Raw genomic sequence first — 24,469 nt, forward strand, 5'->3', positions numbered from 1 at the left:
TGTTCCTGAAAGCTAATGGAGTCAAACACATCCGCTCTGCGCCGTACCATCCTGCCACTAATGGTTTGGCTGAGCGTTTTGTGCAGACATTCAAGCATGCACTGAAAGCCTCCAGGGGTACAGCACCTGTGCAACAACGCCTTGACACGTTCCTCTTGACATATCGCAACACTCCGCATGCAACAACTAGAGAAACGCCAGCTATATTGTTCATTGGACGCAAGCTGCGCTCTCGACTGGATTTTTTGAAGCCCAGTGTGGCCGGAGCTGTGCGTCGGTCACAGGATGCGCAACAACAATGCCGACAGCAACACTCCAGGGACAGACGGTTCACTGTGGGCGAGCCTGTCCTGGTGCGCGATTATAGGAAGGGAGAGGACAAGTGGACGCACGGTGTCGTACTGGAGAAGACTGGGCCAGTGTCATACAAGGTGAATGTGGGAGCCCAAGGGGTGTGGAAACGTCATGTGGATCAGATGCTGACACGACCTGAGTCAGTATCTCAGCAGGTCACAGTGGATCCTCCGACAAGCTCTCAGATGTCACCAGCCCAGAGTGGTAGTGACACCATGCTTTACCCTTGTACAACTCTGCAGGAAGAGACTGTTGAACAAGTTATGGGGACCACCGTACCTCCAGATACACCCCAGTCTCTTAAATCATCACCGACTGACTGTACACAGGTTACAGAGCCTGTAAGACGTTACCCAGTGAGAGTCACCAAGCCACCCGCTCGTTATTGTGATGGGTGAGCGTATTAAGTAGTTCAGTGAGAGTGTTGGCGTTCAGAGACATTATTCTCAACTAAAAAGAAATTCATACAGAAAGCAACATTAGTTCCAGTTTTCATGAATGTTGTAATATAAAAAAAAAAAAGAAAAAAGGTGCTACTTTGGTTATGGGAAATGTTTCTGCGGGTGGTGCCACGGTCGCATAGCTTAGTGGGGAGGAGATGTTATGTATGAACCAAGAATTATTGTGTGCTATGCAAGCCATCGCCAGTAGGGGGCACCACGCCCAGTTATGTGTGTGTGTTACTTCTGTGTGATCCCAATAAAGAAGAAGTCAACTTGTAAACAAACTGTTGTATGTGCAGTCTGACTCGGCATAATCCTTAATAGTGTATTGACACTACAGTGGAAATATAACAGAAGTGCACAGCTTTTAGCAGCTCCCCCACCCCCTCAATCACACACCCCCACTCCCCTCCCTCCACAATTCCCAGGTAACAACCTAATATACATATGAATGACTAGCCAATTTAGCTTCCACTTGGCTGAAGCTAAAGCTTAGCTAAAAGCCTACCAGCCATTTGGCTGCTCTCCGGGTTTTATAGGTAGAAAGGTAAAAGCCTGGGGATGCATGTGTTAATTACTTTTCAGGGTGCAGGTATTTTCTCTCTACACACGGTGGCAGCAGAGGCCCAGACATGACAGCCATTGCAGTTTTTAACCCAATCATTGTGAAACTAAAACAAAAACGTGAACCTCAATACACTGCATGAAATACATCCGAAAGTAAAACTCATAGTGTGAAAAGCATTTTTCAAGGCTTTTAGATTTTGTGTGCTTCTTTAAAGGGCAATCAAGGTTAATCATCTCAGTGGGCAGATTACTGCTGGATCTGCAAAATCCAAAATATTTTATTTCATCTGAGACTCTGGTGATATTCAGATTGAAGACTTTCAAAAATATTTTTTAAATCTCTCCTGGGAAAAAAAAAAGAAAAACTATTGTCTATTAATGGCTGTGTGTACAAAATATGCAAACATAACACAGTTTGACAGGCATAAAATAGTATTTTTGCACCAACAAGGTGCTCTCCCAAAGCTGTCAGCCTAAAAACTGTTGGCTGATAGCTCTAAAACACATCTACGACAGATAAACAACATCTGAAAGTCATGCTGTTAAGAAACAGGATAAAAACATCAAGCAAAAACCTGACGCAGGACCTGCAGATGATCCATCTACTGCTCACCAAAGGCTCATCAGAAATGGGCTCAGTGGAAGGACAGAATACTATATATTCTTGACCGCTATACAGAAAGAGTCTCATCAGCAGTGGCTTCATTTTTCATGATAATGATCCCAAAAACACTGCCAATGAAATAAAAACATACTTGGGTAGAAAAACATACAATGAATCACTATCAGTCACGGACTGGCTTCCCCAGAACCCAGACCTCGATATTACTGAAGCAGTGTGGGATTCAACATCCAAAGAACAGCTTTGAATGTCCTTCAAGAAGCCTGGAGAACTATTCTTAAAGACTACTTAAAGAAAATAAGGCCATCTCATAGAGTTCAGGCTCTGGTGAAGAGTAACAGTGCTCATACCAAATATTGATTTTCAAGCTTGTTAGACTCTCACAGACTCTGATTCATCTAATATACTGTATTTCAGTTTATGTTTGGACATTTTTCATTGAATCGTTTTCCATTTTCCTACCAGTGGATAAATAAATAGTGGCTTGAGACTTTTGCACAGCATCATGCAGGTTTGAAGGTTTGCTTAAAGCTGTAACAGGATCATGTGGCATTTCTGAGTCCAGTATTTTTTCTGTGCATGTTTACTGATTAATAATGGCCCCATTTCTGTGTCAAAAGGTCATTTTTAATACAAGTGTTACTTTAATGTCAGGACGTTAGCAGTATTTTTAAGGTGCTAATATTAGCCTCCATGAGTAAAAGTGACATTAAAGTAAGTTGCATTGTTTGTTTGCTAAATTTGCTGTTTATTTTGCTCTTTCTAGTTCCTTTATTGTATAAAATTTTAGTTTTGGATGTTGGCCTAAAGTGTCTGAACTGTTTATCTCATGATGAAACCAAATTCAGACTATTTATAGAAGGCTATTCTAATTTAGCAGGAAATATGAGTGATATTCAAAGTGCTTCCCTATGTTCCCTCAGAGCACAACAGATTAATTGTTGGCTTCATTATGCTGTATCATATTACACCGCATCTGTATTGTGATACAGGACAAGAATTTGTACAAGGTCCTGTAATAAAATAAGCTTTATTCAATTATGGATTGGAACGTAGGGTCTTCTTTCAGCTTGTCCTGGGCTCTGTCGCCCCCAGCAGGCGCACGGCGGTAGTGCTACAATCACTCACAATAGGCAGTAGGAGTGGACGAGCCTGAGGGTGAGCAGGCGGGCTGTCTTCACGGGGAACTCTCCTGTAGGAGGTGATACTAAACCCTCCTTCTTTTCCGACCTGAAACAGGAGCCGGAGTCCGGAGCAGGATGTATTGATCTGTTTGTTTGTAGTGCGTCTCCGGCGGATCCTCCATGCGTCAGCCCCGGGAATGGATCAGGAATCCGGTGCGGCGTCTGCGGGGAGTTTCATCTCCCTGAATGAGCATGAGCAGAGGTATTACTCAGGTCTCCACGGTCTGTGCCAGGCTGACACTTCAGGAAAACTGTCGTCCAGTAAAGTGGCAGAGCTGTTCAAGGCGTCTCAGCTACCTCCCGAATCTCTGCATAAAGTGAGTGTGGTGCTTGTGTCTGCGGCTGCTTGGTCAGCTCATGTTATCAAGTGTGAGGGGCTGAGGGCTGCGGCTGCTGCTCCCTAAACCCCCAGATGCAGGAGACACAGAGCCTGCGGTCTACTGTGTATAATAATGAGCCACATTTTCATTGTGATGCCTTTCTGATCTCTTTGTGTGTGTGTGTGTGTGTGTGTGTGTGTGAGAGAGAGAGTGAGAGAGAGAGAGGTTTCACAAACCCTCTTTCTCCCCCTCCTCTTCTACACAGGAAGCCAGTCTATTTACATATATGAGGGTATAGCTGAGCATGTGTCTGTAGGTCTCATCACTACATTAGTAGCTGTGTCGGTCCTCAGATGTCACCTTGGAGATGTTGTAGTTTAGGTTAAGGTTAGGCCTTTTGCACTCATTTCTAATAAGCTTGTTTACTGTAACCAATGATTTTTTTTTTGATGTGATCAGCACCAACAATAGCCTTTGTCAGTAGTTATGTTTACAAATTGTTGTGCTGTCCCCTTTAAGAATAACAACTGTGGTTCTGAAATTTTAAACCATTCACTTCCAGAGGTTGACCAATACTAAATTTTGAGTGGCCGGCACCAAGTATTTGTGAAAAAAAACCTCAATATTGATCCATCAGCAAATAAGATTTTTATAGATAAATGCATAATATTCATATTCGAGTATTCTGTCTGCTCAGAAGTGATGCACTCTGAATGTAGAAGGAAAACCACCTTTTCATCCATCATCAGACTGAAATAGTGAAATCATAGTGAGTTTCTTATCACTGTGATTTAATACAGCAAACATCACAAAGTCATTTGGATACAGGGACTTTTGTAAAACTGGAGCAACCTTTTGTCAGACAAATGGTTGAAACATCTTAAAATGAGAAATAATTTAACTCAATCAATAATAAATAGATTGTCAGTTTGGTTATTTCAGCTCAGCAGTTCATCTGATATAGAAATCATAACCTATAAACTTGATGTTTCTGTGATGGATTATAAAACATATAGATTCTTCAGACTTGCTGAGGCTTAATATGGCACATAAATGGCTGTTAAAGCAGTTTTACAAAGACAGCAATATATCTGAAACTTACAATACTTCAAAAGTCAAACATTTAAAGCATATACCATATCATTTGTGGTTATGGATCTTAAAACTTGTAAAACCCACCACTTTATTAACCGATGCTTTCAAAATCCTTTCTGAAAGAATGAGGGTCTAATTAAAAGCAGACAAAACTAACACGTAAACAAATTTAATTAAAACTTTTACTGAGCTCCTTGTTTTTCTTTGCGTGTTATTGATTAAGCTTTATGGGCTGATACCCGACAAACTTGACAGACAACTTAATAGCAGTGGTGGTGTTAACTGTGTCTCGCTGGCTGCAGCATGAAAGAACCCAGTGAGAGTCATTTTGCCGACCCATCACAGGAATAAAAACACATTTTTCCAGCTCAGATGAGCACAGCGGGTCGCTGTCTCCGTTCACGCCACCCTCTGTCCCAAGGGGTCTGCTCCCTTCGATGGGAGGCTATTGTGTCTCTGCGTGGGTGTCAGGAAGTTTGGCACTGAGCCGCACTTCCTTCCTGTCAGGCCTGGATCGCCGCCACCGCTTTGGGGTGATTGACACGCAGCCTTCTGAGCTGTGTTTTGGCCCTGCGGCAGGATGCCTGCACGATCGCTCCTGAAGTCACTGCTGACTTCTGGGTCATCATGTCACACAGTATCAGAGACTGGCTTATGTCCTCTCTTGCCTCCGTGAGTTAAATGTCATGTTGTGGCTCTTGAGGTTGTGCTACAATCATGCTATAATATTTGCTAAAACAAAGGACATTTTCCACCATGTGCTGTATGTAGAGGTATGTTCTGCTGATTTACGATTTAGTAAATTTAGACAGGAAGTTTCTTTTTTTTTTTTTTTCCTAACTGATCTGTTTACAGCAGATAAATAAAAAAGCACGAGGCTTCCGCCTGCTGCAGTGAGGTCAGCTGTTGTGCTCATTAAATGGATGTATAAAGACTTGGGGTCACACTGCTATTGCCTGAGATTAACTTTACTGCCATCTAAGCGGATGTCCCTCATAACATTTTATCATGGGAAAGTAATAGCCACTGCAGCCACTGTAAATCCCAACCTATACAATTCGCAGTACATTTGTAGTTCATTTTCCTGCCATGTGTTTGTGCGTAAATGCCACGTTCAGGTTCCTGCACAGAAACGATGTGTTGACAGATGTGCTGTCAAACCTGTCCAGATGAATGAGGGTGTGGTCAGAGTTCCTGTGCTCACATCCTGGTTTGATGGTGCTGGTGCTGCTAGCTGATTGTTTAAAAATATTAATGGAAAAAGGCATATGACTAATATATCAGTACGTAAGTTGTCTAGTATGAAAAAACTGTTTGTGGTACTTTACAAATGGCATCATCACATTGTTTGTCCGGGGGTTCCTCCAACAATCTGCAGTGCATATAGTAGATAATGTATCACAGCAAAGAAGTAGTTGATGTGCAAACGCTCAGTGTTATCACCGTAATTTGCTGACTAATTCGTTAAACAGTGCAAACACTGACCACCTTTTCTTTCCACCATAACGTACTGTTTAATCAAACCTAAAGTAAGTGTAAGTAGGTTTAAGTGCGCTTACTTCCTGCAAGATTAATGGCTGATTCTAAATTAAGAGCGTGTGGTTAATTGGTTGTCAGGGTTTTTCCCCTCCAATGGACTGATGACCTATCCTCTTGGTCCTGCCGTATGATGGTTGGACTATAAGAATATAAATAAAGAGTTATTTGTCTGTGGCCATATCTAATCAACCAAACACATGCTAGAAATTCAATGGATTCAGGCATCTAGACATGACCTGCTGAATCTCTCAGAATGGGGAAGAAAGGTGATTTTCGTGACTTTGAACGTGGCATAGCTGTTGATGCCCGCCAGGCTGGTCTGAAATTTGCCCAAAACTGCTGAGGACTTTCCCACAAAGCCATCTCTAGAGTTTACAGAGAATGCTGTGGAAAAGGGAATGGTAAATTGAGGCTACAATTCAAAAGGCTCACCGAAATTGGACAACAAAAGATTGGAAAATCACTGGCGGGTTTGATTTCCGCTGTGAAACTTGGATTGTAGGGTCATAATTTTCTGTAAACAACATGAAAGCATGGATCCACCCTGCTCTGTATCAACGGTTAACGCTTGTGTTGGCATAACAGTATGGGGTATACTTTGTTGGCATACTTTAGACCCCTTAATACCAACTGAGTTTTGTTTATAATACCATAATGTTGTTGCTGATCATGCCCAGCCCTTTATGAATCTATACCATGAAAAATTAATACAATTTTGAATTTCAAATGGGGCCTAATCCTATACTGGCAATATATTTAAAAATATATTTATTACTTTAGACACTTAAATAAAGATTTTTATACAGTTAAACAGTACACATGCACTGCAAAAACAACATATACATATATATACTAATTATTAGAATACTTTCACACACCAAAACTGGGGCAAATCGACCACAGTCGAGAGGTCCAGTTTGTGACTTAGTTGAACAGGAGCTGCCAGCTACAGCTGGACATGTCGACATCCACCTGTCAGTTAAAGTGTCTATTTTCCTAATAATGTCCTAACTCAGGCGAGCTATAAATAATCCCTATGCAGTGGGTAGGAAATTGTAGAACCATTCTCACTTTTTGGCGTTGTATTTTTCAGCTTTGGGGGCTGCTGTTTGTTTCCAACCCAGAACTCAAGTTACTCCTAAGAGTCAAATGCTGATTTCTGTGCTTTGTGTCTGTGAAACAGCAGATGCTTAACACCACAACAAACAATAAGCTAAATCTGGCGTAACTGCTGACAGTTGAAACATCAATGCCACCCAGACTGCTTTTTGTATCCACAATAGATGTGAACCCATGGATTAATCTTGGATTTTGCACATCAGTCAAATACTTTTACATTAAAATGTAAAAGTAAAGAGAAAAAAAGAAGTTCCTGACTGCTAACAAATGCTTTTTATCAGCAATGACAGTGGATCTGGTCAGATTATTCTCCCTAGTACTACAGGGTAATATGTTGAATAACGTGGCTCTTCTCTAAAATTACATCCTCAGCTAGCCATAAGATTCAGTAGTATCCACAAAGTTGCACCAGTGTTGACGTAGTGAGCGCTGAAATGCTTCTGGCATCATTCCACCTTCCTTAAATAACTTTCCCCTAAGGCCGTAGATCTGACCTGTCAGTCTGGTTCCTGAAGGCCTTCGCTGTTCTTCCTGCAATAACCTCACCATCTATCATTTTTCCGCTGAAATCAGGCGCACACATCAGTGCTGCAGACCTGACCTCCAGCTGTATGCTCAGCCTCTTCTCACAAGACTGTAGCTGTTTTGAATGTCCTGCCCCTGTGAAAGCTGTTTAATGAATACACTGCAGGTCAAGCAGAAATAATGTCTCATAAGGCAACGTGAGCCCTTTGGCCTCATTAGACAATAGATAGGACCAGGGCCCCATGTTCTTCGTATTTCAGAAGTGCATACCACTAAATGTTTAAAAATGGGCTCATGTAGGCTTTTTTTTTTTTGGTGACGTATAAAAAAGTAGACCTTGCTTTGAATTTTGTCAGTTTATGAAAACATGTTTGTGTTACTGGTTTTAATTCCATTGTTGCCACAATAAAATATCTATCTGGATTTCATGAATCCAGCCTTAGTGGAGATGTGGAGAATGGCCAGAAGAAGAGGGCATTACATTTTGGTGAGGATCCAGAGCACTTAGGCTACTATAAAATTTGCAAGATGGCATTGGCCTTGGCGGAAAATGTGCTCTAGTGATAAAACCAAGGGTGCCTTATTGAGTTGCTGGGACAGTTTGACAGGGAAAGAACACCAACACAATTTAAAGTTTACTTTTCAATTTAGAAGAAATGTCTCACCCACAAATAAGCCAAACAATAAAGGGATGTATGGCCAAAAAGTAGCATAAACAAAACGGTTAGCTTACCCAGTAATAACAAAACGGGTTGCTTTAAAACTGCTTTAAGAGATTTTTTCTGAATTAAATGGACATGTCATGTTTATTGCGTTCATTTTTAAGCTATTTAAAATGATAGTGATAAATGGTGTTACCATACTAATTGTTTTCTTCACTGCCACAGATTTAAGTTAAGCAAATGGGGGGGTCTCGAACTCCAGGCCTCGAGAGCCGGTGTCCTGCAGGTTTTAGATATCACCCTGTTTCAACACACCTGAATCAAATGATTTGTTCATTACCGGGCTTCTGGAGAACTTCAAGACGTGTTGAGGAGGTCATTTAGCCATTTAAATCAGCTGTGTTGGATCATGGACACATCTAAAACCTGCAGGACACTGGCCCTCGAGGCCTGGAGTTTGACACCTGTGAGCTAATTATTTGCTTAGCTAAAAAAAAAATTGACTGTAATACCACAATTATCGCTTAATTAATCAATAATTGGCTAAAAGATATAAAATCAACAAGGACTTTAAAAAAAAAAAAAAAGAAGCTAAAAGTCAGAGTCTGCTACTTCTAGTCTAGTGCTAAGAGAAGCTAAACCCTGTGCTAATATGCTTAGCATAGCTATAGAGCTGTCCCTTTATTAATAAATGTGTGGTGAAAAACTAAAGGACTACAAAAGGTTGTTGTTGTTTTTTTTTTAAGAAAGCAAAGCCAGGCTAGCATTTGTCAAATTTAGGCTAGCCTTTTTGCTAAATTAAGCTAAAATGAGGTTTGGTTCGTATTTTAGCTAGGTAGATAGATGGGGTACTGTTTGGTTTCCTTAAGTGTAGACATAATATCTTAAAACCAGAGCGTAGAAGGTGTTATTACTTGATTCAGTATTACAGTATTACAGTATTTTATAATCCTAATCCGCTGTGCTTCCCAGGAAGCATTGTACCTTGAAACAAAAGAGAAAAAGACAAACAGATTACATCGTGCTAATCTCTTGCATACTTTTCTTCTAGTTTTATTCTATTTACCCATAATTTTCTACTATACATGATCTTGATCAGGGTGTAAAATAACCACATTCTTAAGCTAGCCCTGGCTAGATTATATTTCTGTCACTGCAGGCAGCATGAAAGCTGAGATGTATGACATTGTTGGACATAGATAACTGTGTCACAAATTCAGGGCATTGGTCGTAGCATGTTTCAGCTGGTTTCAGTTGTTCACAATGCAAAAGTCTTTTTTTGACTTCTTTTTCAGGTGACCGAGGTGTGTGGAGCAAAGCGTCTGGGTTACTTTGGTACATCTCAGTTCTACGTGGCTCTGAAGCTGCTCGCAGCTGCCCAGGCTGGTCTACCCATTCGCCTGGAGAGCGTAACCGCCAGTAAGTCTGCTGCTCAGAGAGGAGGCGTCTTATGAGAGGAAAAGGGGATCAGGAGATTATCTTAACATGGCAGGATTTGACCTAATCTGGATGAAAGGGGAGTCACATGGAAAGGGCTAAGTGGGTTTGCCCTTATTACAAGGAGCACACAATCATTTACACCCTGCCCAAATAGGAAACCCTAATGTGTGTGTGTTTTTTTTTTTTCTTCATAAAATCACATAGCTTCATGGATTATTAGAAGGAATATGTTTATCGGTTCATATTCATTTTTGTATGTAGTAGTAGCTCTCCTCAGCAGAATAAAGCCTGTAAAGAAGTTCATCCTGATTAATTCCCTCGTACTAATTCTAGTTGTATCAAAGGTCATTGTGCTAGGCCTAAATCATGAGACAAATTTAAAAAAACACTTATACTGTATATCCACTTAAGCATTTGAGTTGGTGTCAAAATAAATAATATATCATTTATATCAATGATTTTTGTGCTGTCTCTCCAGATCTACCTCTACCTAGATTTGTTGGTCTGAAGAATGAACCAGAGATGCGATACTCGACTGTCCCTTCCTGCATAGACGCTCAGGGCGCACAGTGTGGCTCTGCACCCGGTTCTCTTATCTGGACTCCAACAGACAGGAACACCTTCAGACATCTGGAGGCCGGCACAGACAAGAAGGTAAGCCTGTGTGCGCTGCCATCTGCTACTTTTGGCCTGTATGCATGCATCAAAGTTATTATAGCTTAGTGCAGCTATGCAGTATGACCAAGAAGTATGCAAATACATTCCAGTCAGCTCTAATCATCGGAGCAGTTGATGAGAGATTAGAGAAGAATGACAAGCCTCTTTCAGTCATTCCAGTTTGTCCTTAATCAGAATTACTAGAACTGGATGACCGGAGACCTCCCTGACCACAAATTGCAATAACTTAGTTATGCCAGCAGGATCAAACTTTTGCATCAGTGTCATGGATTTGTTGTGTTTTTTGCATTTCAGCAACGGGTGTTTGCAGAACAATCATAACTGAGAAGAAGTGAATGGAGCGAAATTGCAAAACTATGTATTACCCTAGTTTTTAAAGACAAAAGCCAACATTGTATTTATATTTTTCAAATATAGGATGGATAAGATGAACAAATTGAAATAAAATTACTAGCGCATGTTATTTGGTTGGTTAAGGCTTCATAATATAATGTTCCTGCTTAATGGCAGATGATAGCTAAACTTTAAATGCATATGGTTGGTGGTTAGTTTAACTATTCATTTCATGAGTAAAATAAAAATATGGGGTTCCATAAAATACCTTGTGATACTGTCATGTCCCCAATACTCCCAGAAAGGTGCTTTATTACAATCACAACCTATAAAAATGAATCTCGTTAAAGCCTAATAGGCCTAATAAAACCAGGCCTATTAAATAATTAAACATTAAACATTAAAGCCATAACCGCATTAATGTCGCAAATCTCCGGGGCTGCACGGCGTCAACGCGTTAGCACCGTCCAGCCCCGTGCACAGGGCGATCTGCGCTAACTTGCTAACAGAGATTTGCGGCGTTAATGCAGTTATGGCTTTAACGTAATTTTAAAGAGATTAACGCTGACAGCACTAATAAAAATACAAAAAAAACCTTCAATTTCAACTTCAACTATTGTCTTGATCATAATTTACAAGTGATGAAAATGTTTAGCTCACAAAATGTGCATATAGCCCCATTTATTCTAGACCTGCGGTTCCCAAACCCCGGTCCACCGGTCCGTGAGTCGTTTGGTACCGGGCCGCGAGAGATGAGGCTCGGGTGTGAAATTTATGGCTTTCAGGGTTCTTGTCGTTACCTCAGTTTCCCTGGGTCTTTTCCCATGTTGTAGTTGTGTGTCTTATTTTGAAAGAAATATGTACGTGTTACCATAGCGACCAGAGAGCTTTAAGGAGCAGAAAGGAGGATGTTACGCTGCTAATAAAGTTACTCAATTACACAGTGAATTTGCATTTATTATTATATTTACAAAATACCAAAGTTTTTGTCTTGGTTGTATCATTTTATTTTGTTGTATTTATCCGCAACACGGATAAACACGCCTTTAAGGCCGGTCCGTGAAAATATTGTCTGACGTTAAACCGGTCCGTGGTGCAAAAAAGGTTGGGGACCGCTGTTCTAGACGACCTTGCAAGGGCCCCCTATGAACCCAGCAGCGTAGAAGGTGGAAATTCTATAAAGAACTTTATTATCATTGGTGCTCTGGTGGACTACAAAGATGGAATACAAACATGTCATACTCTGAAAAACTAGCCCACTGGAGGGTGAACTAAGTGTTGTGACGGTAGGCAATAACAACTTAGCTGCTAGCTTATGTAGTTATGTGTAAGAAAGCTCCTTTAGTTAGCCAAGGGATTTGCGAACATAATATTTTTACTTATATCTTTTCATTCTGCTACAGCACAAGTTGCATATTTTAAAAAATGGTTTGAAGAAATATAACAGCCTAAAACTGACATCTGGATTAAGACTTATCAGTGATTCATGGTGTCCCTGTTCTTCTTACTGATGCCACACATCTTATGGTCTGTGTAAGGTGTTTTTGATTTAGTCCTCTGCATTAAATCTATGCTGTAGGTACGTCATAACTGCAAATCTGCTATAACTTATCGTTGACAACGTGTTGACGCAGCCCAAAATGGCTGTAATGGTACCATTCTTCCCTCCTACCCAGGAGAAACGCCACCATCAACCAATTTTTTTTGGGGCACCAAAACTGCAGAGCACACTGTGGACAAATAGAAATACTAGCAACAGCATCGGCCACTTAGGTAGGCAGAATCTTAGGCTGTATATCAATCAATCAATCAATCTTTATTTATAAAGCACTTTTCATACAGAAAAAATGTAGCACAAAGTGCTTTACATAGTTAAAAGCAGCCCACCCCACCCTCCAACTCACTCCCCACACTCTCAATACACATATATACCCCCACCCACACACACATACACACACGCGCACACTTAAAGAGTAAAAATTGGGCTGGGCTCGCATGAGCCAAGTGAGGAAACATTATAACAGAGAGCCGTCTGCACCGGGAGCCGGTCACAGACCGCAGCCTCCGGGCTGGGCACACAGCCGGAGGGAGGCAAAGGAGCCCCCCAACCAGGCTGAGAGGACCCCAGAGACCCAGCAGCCACGGTCAATAACAGCCCCGGTGCAGAGAGCGCCCTCCGAGGAAACACTGGAGATATGACGCAATACGATGTATACAGGGTAAAATGATAAAATAAATAAGAACAGGATACAATATAAATATAAATATAAATATAAATAGAGTAAGAAGATTAAAAAATGAATAAGAATAAAATCAAGAAATATTAGGTAAATCCTAAATTAATAATAGAATAACAGGATAGAATAAATAAGCATAAAAAATAAATAAACGCTAAGGAAAAGCTAAATTAAAAAGGTGGGTCTTGAGCCTGTTCTTAAAAACATGTACGTTCTCTGCGGCCCTGAGCTCCTCCGGCAGGCTGTTCCACAGACGAGGACCATACCACTGAAAAGCTGCCTCTCCGTGAGTATGTGTCCTGACTTTAGGGACAATCAAAAGGCCAGTACCAGAGGACCTCAGGGTCCGCGAGGGTTCATACGGTAAAAGCATATCTGAAAGACAAGAAGGCCCAAGACCATTAAGACATTTAAAAACCAATAAAAGAACTTTAAAATCGATCCTGAAACACACGGGGAGCCAGTGCAGCGATTCTAAAACCGGTGTAATGTGGGCCCGCCCTCTGGTCTTCGTCAGCACACGAGCTGCCGAGTTTTGCAAAAGTTGTAAAGTTGAAATATTCTTCTTAGGAAGACCAGAGAGCAGGGCATTACAGTAATCAATGCGACTGGTAATAAAAGCATGCATCTCCGTGTTGGCCCGAGAGAGAATAGGGCGGACTCTGGCTATATTCTTTAGATGATAAAATCCAATTTTGGTTACATGTTTAACATGTGGGATAAAACCAAGCTCAGAGTCAAAAATAACACCCAGGTTTTTCACTTGTAGCGAAGGACATAGTGAAAATGCCTGTAATTTAGACAAGAGTTTCTCTCTCTGAGCCTCAGGACCGACAATTAAAACTTCAGTTTTGTCCTGGTTAAGCTGTAAAAAGTTTTCTGCCATCCAAGATCTTATATCCAAGATACAGTTAAAAAGGGCATCCATTGGTCTGGTGTCATCAGGAGACACGGAGATGTACAGCTGCGTGTCATCAGCGTAACTGTGGAAGTTCACTCCATGCCTCCTGATGACACTGCCGAGAGGCAACATATACAAATTAAAAAGTACAGGGCCTAGAACCGACCCTTGAGGCACACCACATGTCATTCTATGGATCTTAGAGGAGCATGTATCCATACTCACCATAAAAGTTCTGTCAGAGAGATAGGAAGTGAACCAGTTGTGTACAGCACCAGAGAGGCCCACCATGTGTTTTAGTCTGTTTAAAAGAATAGCGTGGTCTACTGTATCAAAGGCTCCGCTTAGATCCAGTAGCACCAGGACTGAGAGCTTTTGGGCGTCCCAGTTACATCTAAGATCATTTAAAACCTTTAGGAGAGCAGTCTCTGTGCTGTGGTTCTCCCTAAATCCAGACTGGAATATCTCCAGGATCTGTCTATCATTGAGAAAATCAGTAATCTGAGTAAAAACAAGTTTTTCTAAGACTTTACTTAAAAATGGTAAGTTGGATACAGGTCTGTAGTTATTAAAATCATTACAATCCAAATTGCTCTTCTTCAGAAGGGGCCTCACCACCGCCGTTTTAAAGGCAGCAGGGAAGACACCCAACTGAAGAGAGCAATTCATCATGTACCAGTCGCATTGATTACTGTAATGCAAAAAATCCATAAAGTGTTTTAAAGAGTGAAGAAGGAATTGGATCTAAAAGACATGTGGTGGGTCTCACTGTGGAGAAAACTTTCTGAAAGTTCTCAGCATTAACCAGGACAAAGCTGTCCAGTGTCTCCTCAGGTACAATCGAGCCCTCAGATGTGTTTACAATCATATCGCGATTAGATAAAATATCAGATCTGATGGCGCTGATCTTTCCCCTGAAGTGGTCTGCAAACTGCTCACAGAGCGAGTCTGTGGGGGTTCTTTTGGAGCTTTTAAAATCAGGGTTAAATAAATGATCTATGGTGGAAAAGAGGACCTTGGGATTATTTTTGTTAATACTGATTATTTTGGCGAAGTATGAATTTCTTGACTTCCTTAATGTATTATTGTACATTTTAAGTTGCTCGGAAAATATTTGATGGTTGATATTATTTTTATTTTTCCTCCATCTCCTTTCTGCTGCCCTGCAATTTCTTTTGAGTTTTTTGACTTCTTCGTTTCTCCAGGGTGATGCATGTTTTACGTTAATCTTTTTGGTGGTGAGTGGAGCAACGGAGTCAAGGCTTTTCTTCAGTTTGCTGTTAAAATAACTAAAAATCAAATCGCAGGGTGCAGGTAAAATCACAGGGGGGCATTTGACTAAAACCCTGGTAAAATTTGCAGCCACTTCAGAGGTTAGATAGCGCCTCCTCACAGTTCGCACCGAGGTCTTCCGCTGAATAAAACCGGTGATGTTAAAAAACACACAGTAGTGGTCAGAGACAGCCAAGTCAACAACAGAGGACACGCTGGTGGACAGCCCATGGGTGATGACCAGGTCCAGAGTGTGTCCTCTGTTGTGAGTCGGCTGCGTGACGTGCTGGATAAAATCCAAACAGTGAAGAATGTTTAAGAATTCTTTTGTTGCAGGGTCAGAAGGATTATCTATGTGCAGGTTAAAATCACCGGTTAAAATTATCATATTATATTTTGAATGTATGTTTGTTAAAAATTCTGAGAATTCCTTGATAAAAGCAGCGCTGTCTTTAGGTGGTCTATAAATTGTGACAGATAAAACTGGAGGGCTGCTGAAAACAATAGTATGGAATTCAAAAGTGGTAAAATGATCAAATAAAATTTGTTTGGTGGTGAGTGTGTTGTTGGCTAAAGATGCAGTCCCACCACCTCTCTTACCACTTCTAATAGAAAAAGAGAAATTAAAATTTGGTGGGGAGGCCTCAGTGAGAACAACTGGTGCATCCGAACCCAGCCATGTTTCAGTTAAAAATAAACAGTCAAGTTTATTATCTAAAATTAAATCATTAATAATAAAAGACTTGTTTAACAGAGAGCGGACATTTAAAAGTGCCATACTGATTGAGACTGGTGGATTATTGACAATAGAGTTGAATGGATGTTGATATTTTTGAAGAGGCCGGAGGTTATTAATGTTTTTGGAGTTACTGGATTTATGATAATTCTGTTGCTCTCTGTTTGTGATTATGACGGGTATTGTGTTGACTGTGGGAGAGAAAGGTCCTAGTCCAGAGTTTTGTGTATTACTGTTAAAAGTGGAACAAATATAGGAGCTGGGACAAGGGGAACATCAGTCAGTGGCAGACAGTGGCGATGTGCGGGAGTGCTGTACGCCAAATGCCAAATTGGCGGACAGCAAACGGCGTCCCCAGGCGTTGAGGTGGAGCCCGTCTGCCCCAAAAAGATGCCTGTCACCTAGAGAAATGTTCACGTGCTACATGCTGGTTTGTTTGTGTGAAATAACAAATACTTCCTCCACGGTTTGAGAGAGATAAAATTAATATTGATCACAACTAAGTTCAGGTTACTTGTTTGTCCTGTCTGCAACAGTATCTGTTTCTCATGTGGGCTCTTTGGAAAATCGATTACCCACCCCTCATTTATACTGTCCCTGTATTTAAAGGAACCTTGGTCGCCACCACGATCCCCGTGTAGCTCACCACCTCGCTCGCCATTGACATATCGCAGTTACCCATACGCCAAGCAGAGAAATGGAGTTGACCCGCAAATCGGTGAGATCATTTTCACTCCTATTAAAGCTGGAAATCAGAATTTTAAAAACCCTTTTTTCCCTTTTAAGTTAAGTTCTACCACCATCTGTGCAGTTGTAGAGTTCTCCAGATTCTTCACGTGCCATAAACTGTCTGATTTAGCATGTTTGGAGCTTGCTTGTACATTTGTAATTAACAAATAATTCGGACTGAGAAATGAAAACGATGAGGTTTTCCTGAGTTTCTGACACCTGTTCATTCCTCGAAACTTTCGGTTTCTTTCTTCTCACGGTTCCTTTTGATCTGTAAATCTTTCATTCTCTCAGATCACATTTTTCAGGAGTGTAATCAGCAGGAAATCATTGCATGTCAGTCTCAAGTTTCTCCTCCGTCAAAGCTGTGTTTTTCTCTTCTATCCTTCAGCCTACGAAAGCAAACATTCCTCGCGGCCGATCGTTCAGCTGGAGCAGCACTCCTCACCAAGCAAATACGGGACCAAACCCACTGTGGAGCATCCAGCTATGGCTCAGGTACTGATGTTTTTCTCTTTAAAGATTTACAAATATGTTTTATTAAGTCTGTATTATGCCACTTTGATTTTCTGTATGTGCTCAGGCTTCCTCAGTAGAAAGGCTCGAGCAGCAGGCTGTTTCAGATTATACTGAGGATGACCCCTGGAGGATCACAGAGGAACAGCTGGAGTATTACACTAATCAATTCAAGAGCCTGCAGCCTGACCTGGGGGCTCTCATCCTGGGTATGGACAGCCCACCTGCACCTCAAATGCATTCATCTAAAGATTAAAAAAACAACAACAAAAAAAAAACATCTTGCTATAAAAGTATTTCACTGTTTTTTGCACTTTGTTATTTCAAGGAGCTGTAGCAAAAAATTTCTTCACAAAATCCAAGCTCCCAATTCCAGAGCTGTCCCACATTTGGTAAGTGCTGCTGACTTATGATGGTGTTGTCTGTGTCCTTGTTCTGCTCTGGGGTCAGTTTGGTGTTTTTCAGCCAAGAGCCTCAGCATGCCCTCTGAGGCAGACAGAGGCCTTTGTTTTTAAAGTGCAGACCAGTGCTACACTTCTCCTCCTCAAAGGGAAAAGGTTTCGCCTCAGGAACATTCTTTAACTCTTTATTTAATGAAATAAAGGGGGAAGATGAGATTACATTAGTTTGAACTGGAAAACTGGTTTAATTTCCTCTTATTTGAAATTACAACTTTTTTAAAAAATTATTGTTTTTCTTTTTTTTGGCACAGTTAGATTTATAAAAAAATGAAGCTCCAGCTTATGGACATCAAACTATAACCCACTGGTGAAGACAGTAGTCTTCTTAATGGCTCGGTAAATTGAGTAATGCTGAGTTTAGGCAGTCTCAAAATTAGTCTTATATCCTTGGAACTATGATTATTTACTTTCATGTAATTCTACTCACTGCTAGATGGGAAGAATGAAGCTGTAAGCAGATAAACATTAACATAAAATGCCATATAACAGCAGTTGGTGGTTAAATTGGCATTTTATTATTATATTATTATTGGCACTAAAATATTTACTCATGGTATCGTAGTTTATGTCAATTTAATAATAATAAATGAATACAAGTATATACAGTCTACAGTATTTCTAGTCAACACGCTAGGTTACCTTATCTTGGCTGCTGGGATGAAACAGAGATCAGCAAACACAAATGTCAAATTAGCTTATTTACGTAACTAGTCTGTGACTGAGTAAGAAAACCTTGAACATAAAGACATGAGGCTATTACTCCCTGTTTTTAAAAGTTGGACATTTGGGGATTCCTTTTTTTGCTGTGTTACTGTTATGCTTTCGTTAGTTAACTCAGTAACAATTTACCTTTAATTTTAAATATGTTTATATTGTCTATCCTGTAAAATAGTCAGATGTCTATTCATATTAATGTACAGAATTCATCTGCTTGCTGCTACTACTGCACATTCACCCAATGTGTGTGTGTGTATTAGAGATGGACCGATCCGATATTACGTATCGGTATCGGTCCGATACTGACCTAAATTACTGGATCGGATATCGGAGAAAAATAAAAAATGTAATCCGATCCATTGAATATCACGAAAGCACCTCACAAAACTTGCAACACGCCGTAACTCACCTCAGAACGTTAGCACGTCGGAGCAGTATGCATCACGTGATAGAGCAGCTGTGGCATGCGGGACCTGTCGGTGGTCTGGATAGCATTTGGAGCTTTGCTAGCAACCCGGCATTTCATCTCCGACAAAGTTATCCCCGAGAGAAGTAAAGCAAGTGTGTAAGTCCATCTCTGAATGTTTGTAAAGCATTCCTGCGTTAAGCTTAACAAGCGACTGCCTCTCCTGCTGCTACTTCAATCATGAAACTGCTTAATGATCAGCTGATCGGCTTTTCTGTCGCGAGTACGTCTCTCTGGTTTGTTTTTGGCCCACTTTGCACCAGAAAGAGGAAACCAGCGGCTGAACAACAGCAGCACGTTTAAGCTTGATCAGCTGTTGTTAGAATTTATTTATTATTACTTTCTACTCGAGGATCTTTTTCTACGTAGCTGACGCTGGTAACTGTGCAGGGGCGGATCTAGCAAAGTTTAGCCAGGGGGGCCGATAGGGCATTAACAGGGAAAAGGGGGCACAAAGACATACTTTTCTTTCTTATTCTCATTTAAAATGTCTCGCTTTTAATAAATAATTATCCAAATCTTACACCCAAAGTTTTAATTTGATGTAAAATGAATAGAAGTCAATTACTGTATATAGTGACTATTAAGTCTAATATATATACCCTAGTAAGCTATAGTACTTTTTCCTTTGGGAAGGTACCATCTGTGCAGTCTGCAATTTTGTTGAAGAAAGATGTTGAATCTATTTAATATTTCTTGAAAAATAATTGATTTCTGTGCATTTTTTTTTCACACTGCATCAAATTAAGGTTGATTACGTCGATTAAGCATCATGAGGTGGAGCGTGAGGGGTGGTTCCCTATTTTTTTATTTTTTTATTTTTGTTGCTGGGCGTTGGAACCCTATTAGTTAGGTTGCTTAATATTTACGCTAAGTACTCTTTAAAATACCAGAATAGGGAGGATTGAGTAGGTTTAAGTTTATTAGATTGATCAGTATTGCTGAACTATGAAATATTTTTTTTTTTGCATACAGGTATAACAGAATAGCTTTAGTGTAGTTGTTGTTTTAAACTTGAGTATGAACTTATACAAAATGCAGCAAGATATTTAAAAAAAAAACAGTTTTGTTGATTAAAAAACACTATATCGGATTCATATCGGTATCGGCAGATATCCAAATTTATGATATCGGAATCGGTATCGGACATAAAAAAGTGGTATCGTGCCATAGTGTGTATATATATATATATATAATGTTCTTCCTCTACCCCCCCCCCCCCCCCCCCCCCATTTTTGCACATGTCGAGGAGCGTGTCAGGCTACATTTCACTGTGTGTTATACTTGTATAACTATGCATGTGACAAATAAAGAACCTTGAATTGAATTGAATATTAACATTAAGAAAGAAAAATATGACGGTAGCAGCAAGTTAGCTTAGCTTTAGCTTATAATGCTAGAAGCAGGCTATCAGAATAACTCAATAGCTTTGCTAACTGCCTGCCAGCAGAGGTTGGCGTCAGCGTCAAACTCTTTCTGTAATGTTGACAGAAGAGTATTTGCTTATATCTTCACAGTTTATGTTATTATACAGTATGTCATGGCTTAGCTTTCACTTGTAATAAATTTTGAATAAGACAAAATCTATACAGAATGCCTGCTAACCGCTAATGCAGTATCATGTTTAAAAGGCCAAGTAAACATTGTGGCAACACTTCATTTTACTGGTGTATAATTTCAGATTAATGTCCCTGTAATTATAATAGTTTCCTGGAAAGAACTTGGTAATATGTCACAAATTTATGAAACTGGAGACTGTAATTTATATACTTCTGCTCAACTGATTCTAACATATTACTGGTTTAAGTAGTCTTTGTGGTCCGTGCGCTGCATGCCTGCTACTAAATTAATCTTTATCTGATTTTAAATAAAGATTCAGTTTCAAAGAAAGCTATATTTTCCAAGAATTTTGAACAGATTACCAGGTGCTTTCCACGAAACTTAAATACAAAGTGTTAACAGAATAGTTTCATGCAGCTTTATGTGTTATTATTGTTTCACAGCTCCATTCTCAGGTTTTGCATATATTCTTTGTGTGTCATTTCTTTTAAAGGGAGCTGAGTGATGTGGATAGAGATGGGGCTCTCACGTTTTCTGAGTTTTGCACAGCGTTCCACTTGATTGTGGCCCGAAAGAATGGTTACCCTCTCCCAGAGACGCTGCCTCCCAGCCTGCGGCCGGGGTTCATGCAGCACGAAGAGGACATACCGGACACTCATGAAGTACGACGGACACAAGTAGCAAAAATTAATTATTTGGGCTATGAATTTATTCAGACTTGGGCTCTTTATACCATGCTTTCTCAACAGAGTACAGGGCCTTTAATTGTCTTTGAGGATCCTGGACGGAGGCCGAATCAGATGGTAAAACAAATCGTCAGTGGTTTGTTTAAAATGTTTATTTGTAGTTTCATCCTGTTGCCTGTAGGGGGCACTAGCAAGCTGAACACGAGACAGAACAACCAGGTTCAAGTACATTGCATACCAGGCAACAGGTTGAGCTTAGAGCATCTTTTACTTCCTGAAATGCACACTTTAAACTATTTCAGTCTTTGCACGTCCTGATTTTCTTCGCGCCATGTTTTTTTAGGATCCGAGCATTATGCAGAGACTCCAGCCAAGCTTAACCTCAACGAAACAAGACTTGAAAGAAGAATCTAGTAAACAAGGTAATTATAAAGCAATTAGTTTTGTTTTTTTGAGTAACAAATGTAAAAAAGTTATGCTTATTAAAATCACATGTAAAACAGATTCACTTTGAACTAGGTACTCTCCCCAAAGGTATAACACTATAGTAACTGGGATAATGGTTCTCAAAAAGTCCCATGGTGCTCTTTCAGTACTTCTTCTCTCCAAGCCATTTGCACAGAAATAAATCCACCATACAGTAAGTATGGTAATTTCCTTACACTAACAAACAAAAGGACAATACATGTCTGTTATCCCACTCATCCTCTAAGAGTAAACAAAGCAGAGAGAGAATGCTAACATATGTTATTTCTTAGTCCAAAAAAAGATCTCAGTTTATGCGATACTGAAATAAAGCAAATCTATTCAGTGAACCATAATTTCTTAAGTAGTGAGTAAATGCTGCTCTGATATGCTCTTGATGGATAGGTGTTTCAGAGTGGGCCCTTGGGGGCCGAGTATGTATGAAGACATTATTAGTCTAAGCAGAGTTAAGGCAAAAGGTCTTTATTGCTTATCAGAGTTTTTAAATACGGGGGGGAAAAAAACACTTTTTTTGTTGCATCGTCATTTCTGATCTTTCTTTTTTACTGTGTCTACAGATGTGAAGATGCTCGCGACATCTCAAGACAAAGTAACTCTTCAGCTCAGTGCTTTTCCTGAGCGGCCAGGTGAAACTAACCCTTCCCTTAGCATGGGGGAGATTTCTCTGTTCCTGTGTAAAAGTACATCATGTGCTACAAGTTTCAGATGAGCTCGGGTTGGTGGGGTGCCACAAATACCTCAGTACTTTCTCTGAGTTGGGGATCTTTCCTCTTTTGTCTGTTTCGGTGAAAATGCTTGTTTGTTGTGATTTGGTTGCGTTTTCTAAGCGCACGACTCTCTCCTGGCTAGATGTAAGATATATTTTTGGTGAAAGATAAAAATAAAAAGTAACCCTAGTGGTTATTATCTGCCTACAGATGATTGATTGAAAATGAGCACACTTATTAGTATTCATCTTTCTTACAGAACCGCCTCAAGATCTGGATCCACAGATGAAGACAAAAACTAGACCAAGGTGACAATGAACCCACTCCAACTAAAATGATTCAACTTGAGCTGCTCATTAACCATTATTACATTTTCTCATCCGTGTGACCTCCAGGTCCTACTCCAGCACTTCAATCGAAGACGCTATGAAGAAGGCCGAGGAGCCACCCACCCCTCCCCCTCGACCCCAGAAGACCCACTCCAGGGCCTCATCGCTGGACCTCAATAAGCTCTTCCAGCAGGGCGCTCCAGGTATGACCTGCTCCTCCCATCATATTATCTCTGCAATACGGAAGGTGAGAAGCACAAACAGCTGGGAGCAGCAGTGCGTTTTGCAACTGAGTTAATATGCGTCGTTTATGCCAGTTCTCCTTTTACGGGGAACAAAAGCAGAAATGGAGATGCGTGGTTTTCAGTATTCAGTCTGAAAGGTGAGAGACTCACAAGAGAGCCATTCAGTTTGTGGTTATAAATGTGCATGGTATATTTGAGTTTAAGGAGGGAAATCTGTATCCCGAGAGCAAAGCAGGGGTATGACATCATTGCAATGTAAGCTTTTCACTTGGGATTCCAGGAGTAAAAAGTGGATGGTTGCTGCCTCCTCCAGCCCTCCCTCCTAGACCGACAGCTTCGCAGGTAATTCCTGTTTGATTAAGATTTTGACGGTAGTACTGCATGCTGAGCAAAGCAATACAACAACATCATTTTTTCTCAGATTAAAAGTGACAGAAATCTTCTTTCCTGTCAGGTTTCTCATTTTATCGGCGCTTCGGAGAAAACTGTCCAGAGCAAAGTGCAGCAGCCAAACTTTGCTGACTTCAGTCACTTCAGAGAAGAGGTGAGCATTAAACCTGAACGTCTGCCTTTGTTTCAGTGGGAATTTGCAAATGTAGCAAACAGCAACACAAATTGCAGTTACAAAAAGAAACGTCAGCATTTTCCACTTCACAACTTTCCATCGCAGATATATAAAAGTGTCATCAAAGACGTGCTTGGGAAAAGTATGAGTTTCTATTACGAGACACAAATAAATGAAAAGGTTGACAGAAGTGTACATGAAAGTCCATGCAAATTAGATGGCTTTTTAAAGCCTAAATTGTGTATTTGTTAAAAATCCTTCCTGAGAAGGCGGTACTACTCAAAGAGTTTCCAGTGGTGCTACTCAGTTTCTTAAAGCGAGTTACATTCAGACTGAATTGAACGCAATACACGAGTCGTTCCTTTCAGTATGTTTTTAATGATAGTTGGCTTTAAGGACCTGTGAAAATGCTGAAAGGTTTGTAATAAATTAAACTGATGGTTCTGCTCATCATTTATTTTATTTTGAAATACTCCTGCATCCTCTCAGGAAGAGCACTTCCTTTTTCTCTTTGTGTCATTTTTGTACTTCTCCATAGTCTGACAACTTAGACATTTCCTCTTCCTTCAGTAGGAAGCCTAATCTAAAAATCATGGGTAAGCACCATATTAGGAAGTATCCTCACTTCAGAATCCTCCGTGTCCTTCAGCACATATGCTGCTTGTAAAACTGAGCTGATTTTGTGGTTGCTTTCTAATGAATCGCTTTATAAACTTCACTGCTGCCGTATGATAAGTAACACAAACGCTAATTACTGTGGTGCATTTGGTACTTTTATCAATGTGTGTGTTTGTTTAAATGAGCCGCACACCCCACAGCCATAATCAACGCTGTGTGCACATGGAAAAGTACTGTATTTTACTGCACTACATTTCCTGGAACTGCAGGTGGAAAAAAAATCCCCATTCCTTTCTCAAAGGTTATTGTATTTGCGCAGCTATGTTCAGTATTTGTTTTTCTTGTGGGAGTGAAGCG

General features: G+C 40.4%; 1 protein-coding gene across 2 annotated transcripts in view; it reads left to right on the forward strand.

Annotated features, from left to right (window-relative positions):
• Positions 1–3,052: 3,052 nt before the first annotated feature.
• reps2 (RALBP1 associated Eps domain containing 2) overlaps positions 3,053–24,469 on the forward strand; it is a 30,797-nt gene continuing 9,380 nt past the window's right edge. Inside the window, exons 1-16 of one of the 2 annotated variants that reach the window (XM_026159108.1) lie at positions 3,055–3,144; positions 3,226–3,487; positions 9,726–9,849; positions 10,349–10,524; positions 16,637–16,745; positions 17,148–17,254; positions 17,340–17,481; positions 17,601–17,664; positions 20,970–21,138; positions 21,226–21,279; positions 21,506–21,584; positions 22,206–22,274; positions 22,615–22,663; positions 22,751–22,887; positions 23,210–23,271; positions 23,384–23,473. In XM_026159108.1, the coding sequence (XP_026014893.1) occupies positions 3,308–3,487; positions 9,726–9,849; positions 10,349–10,524; positions 16,637–16,745; positions 17,148–17,254; positions 17,340–17,481; positions 17,601–17,664; positions 20,970–21,138; positions 21,226–21,279; positions 21,506–21,584; positions 22,206–22,274; positions 22,615–22,663; positions 22,751–22,887; positions 23,210–23,271; positions 23,384–23,473 (1,611 nt within the window). In that variant the 5' untranslated portion in view covers positions 3,055–3,144; positions 3,226–3,307. Of the gene's footprint in view, positions 3,488–9,725; positions 9,850–10,348; positions 10,525–16,636; positions 16,746–17,147; positions 17,255–17,339; positions 17,482–17,600; positions 17,665–20,969; positions 21,139–21,225; positions 21,280–21,505; positions 21,585–22,205; positions 22,275–22,614; positions 22,664–22,750; positions 22,888–23,209; positions 23,272–23,383; positions 23,474–24,469 lie in introns of both variants that reach the window. The other variant, XM_026159109.1, reaches the window with a different exon arrangement.

Source organism: Astatotilapia calliptera, chromosome 23, assembly GCF_900246225.1.
Source record: "Astatotilapia calliptera chromosome 23, fAstCal1.2, whole genome shotgun sequence".
In the NCBI taxonomy this organism is placed as follows: Eukaryota; Metazoa; Chordata; class Actinopteri; order Cichliformes; family Cichlidae; genus Astatotilapia; species Astatotilapia calliptera.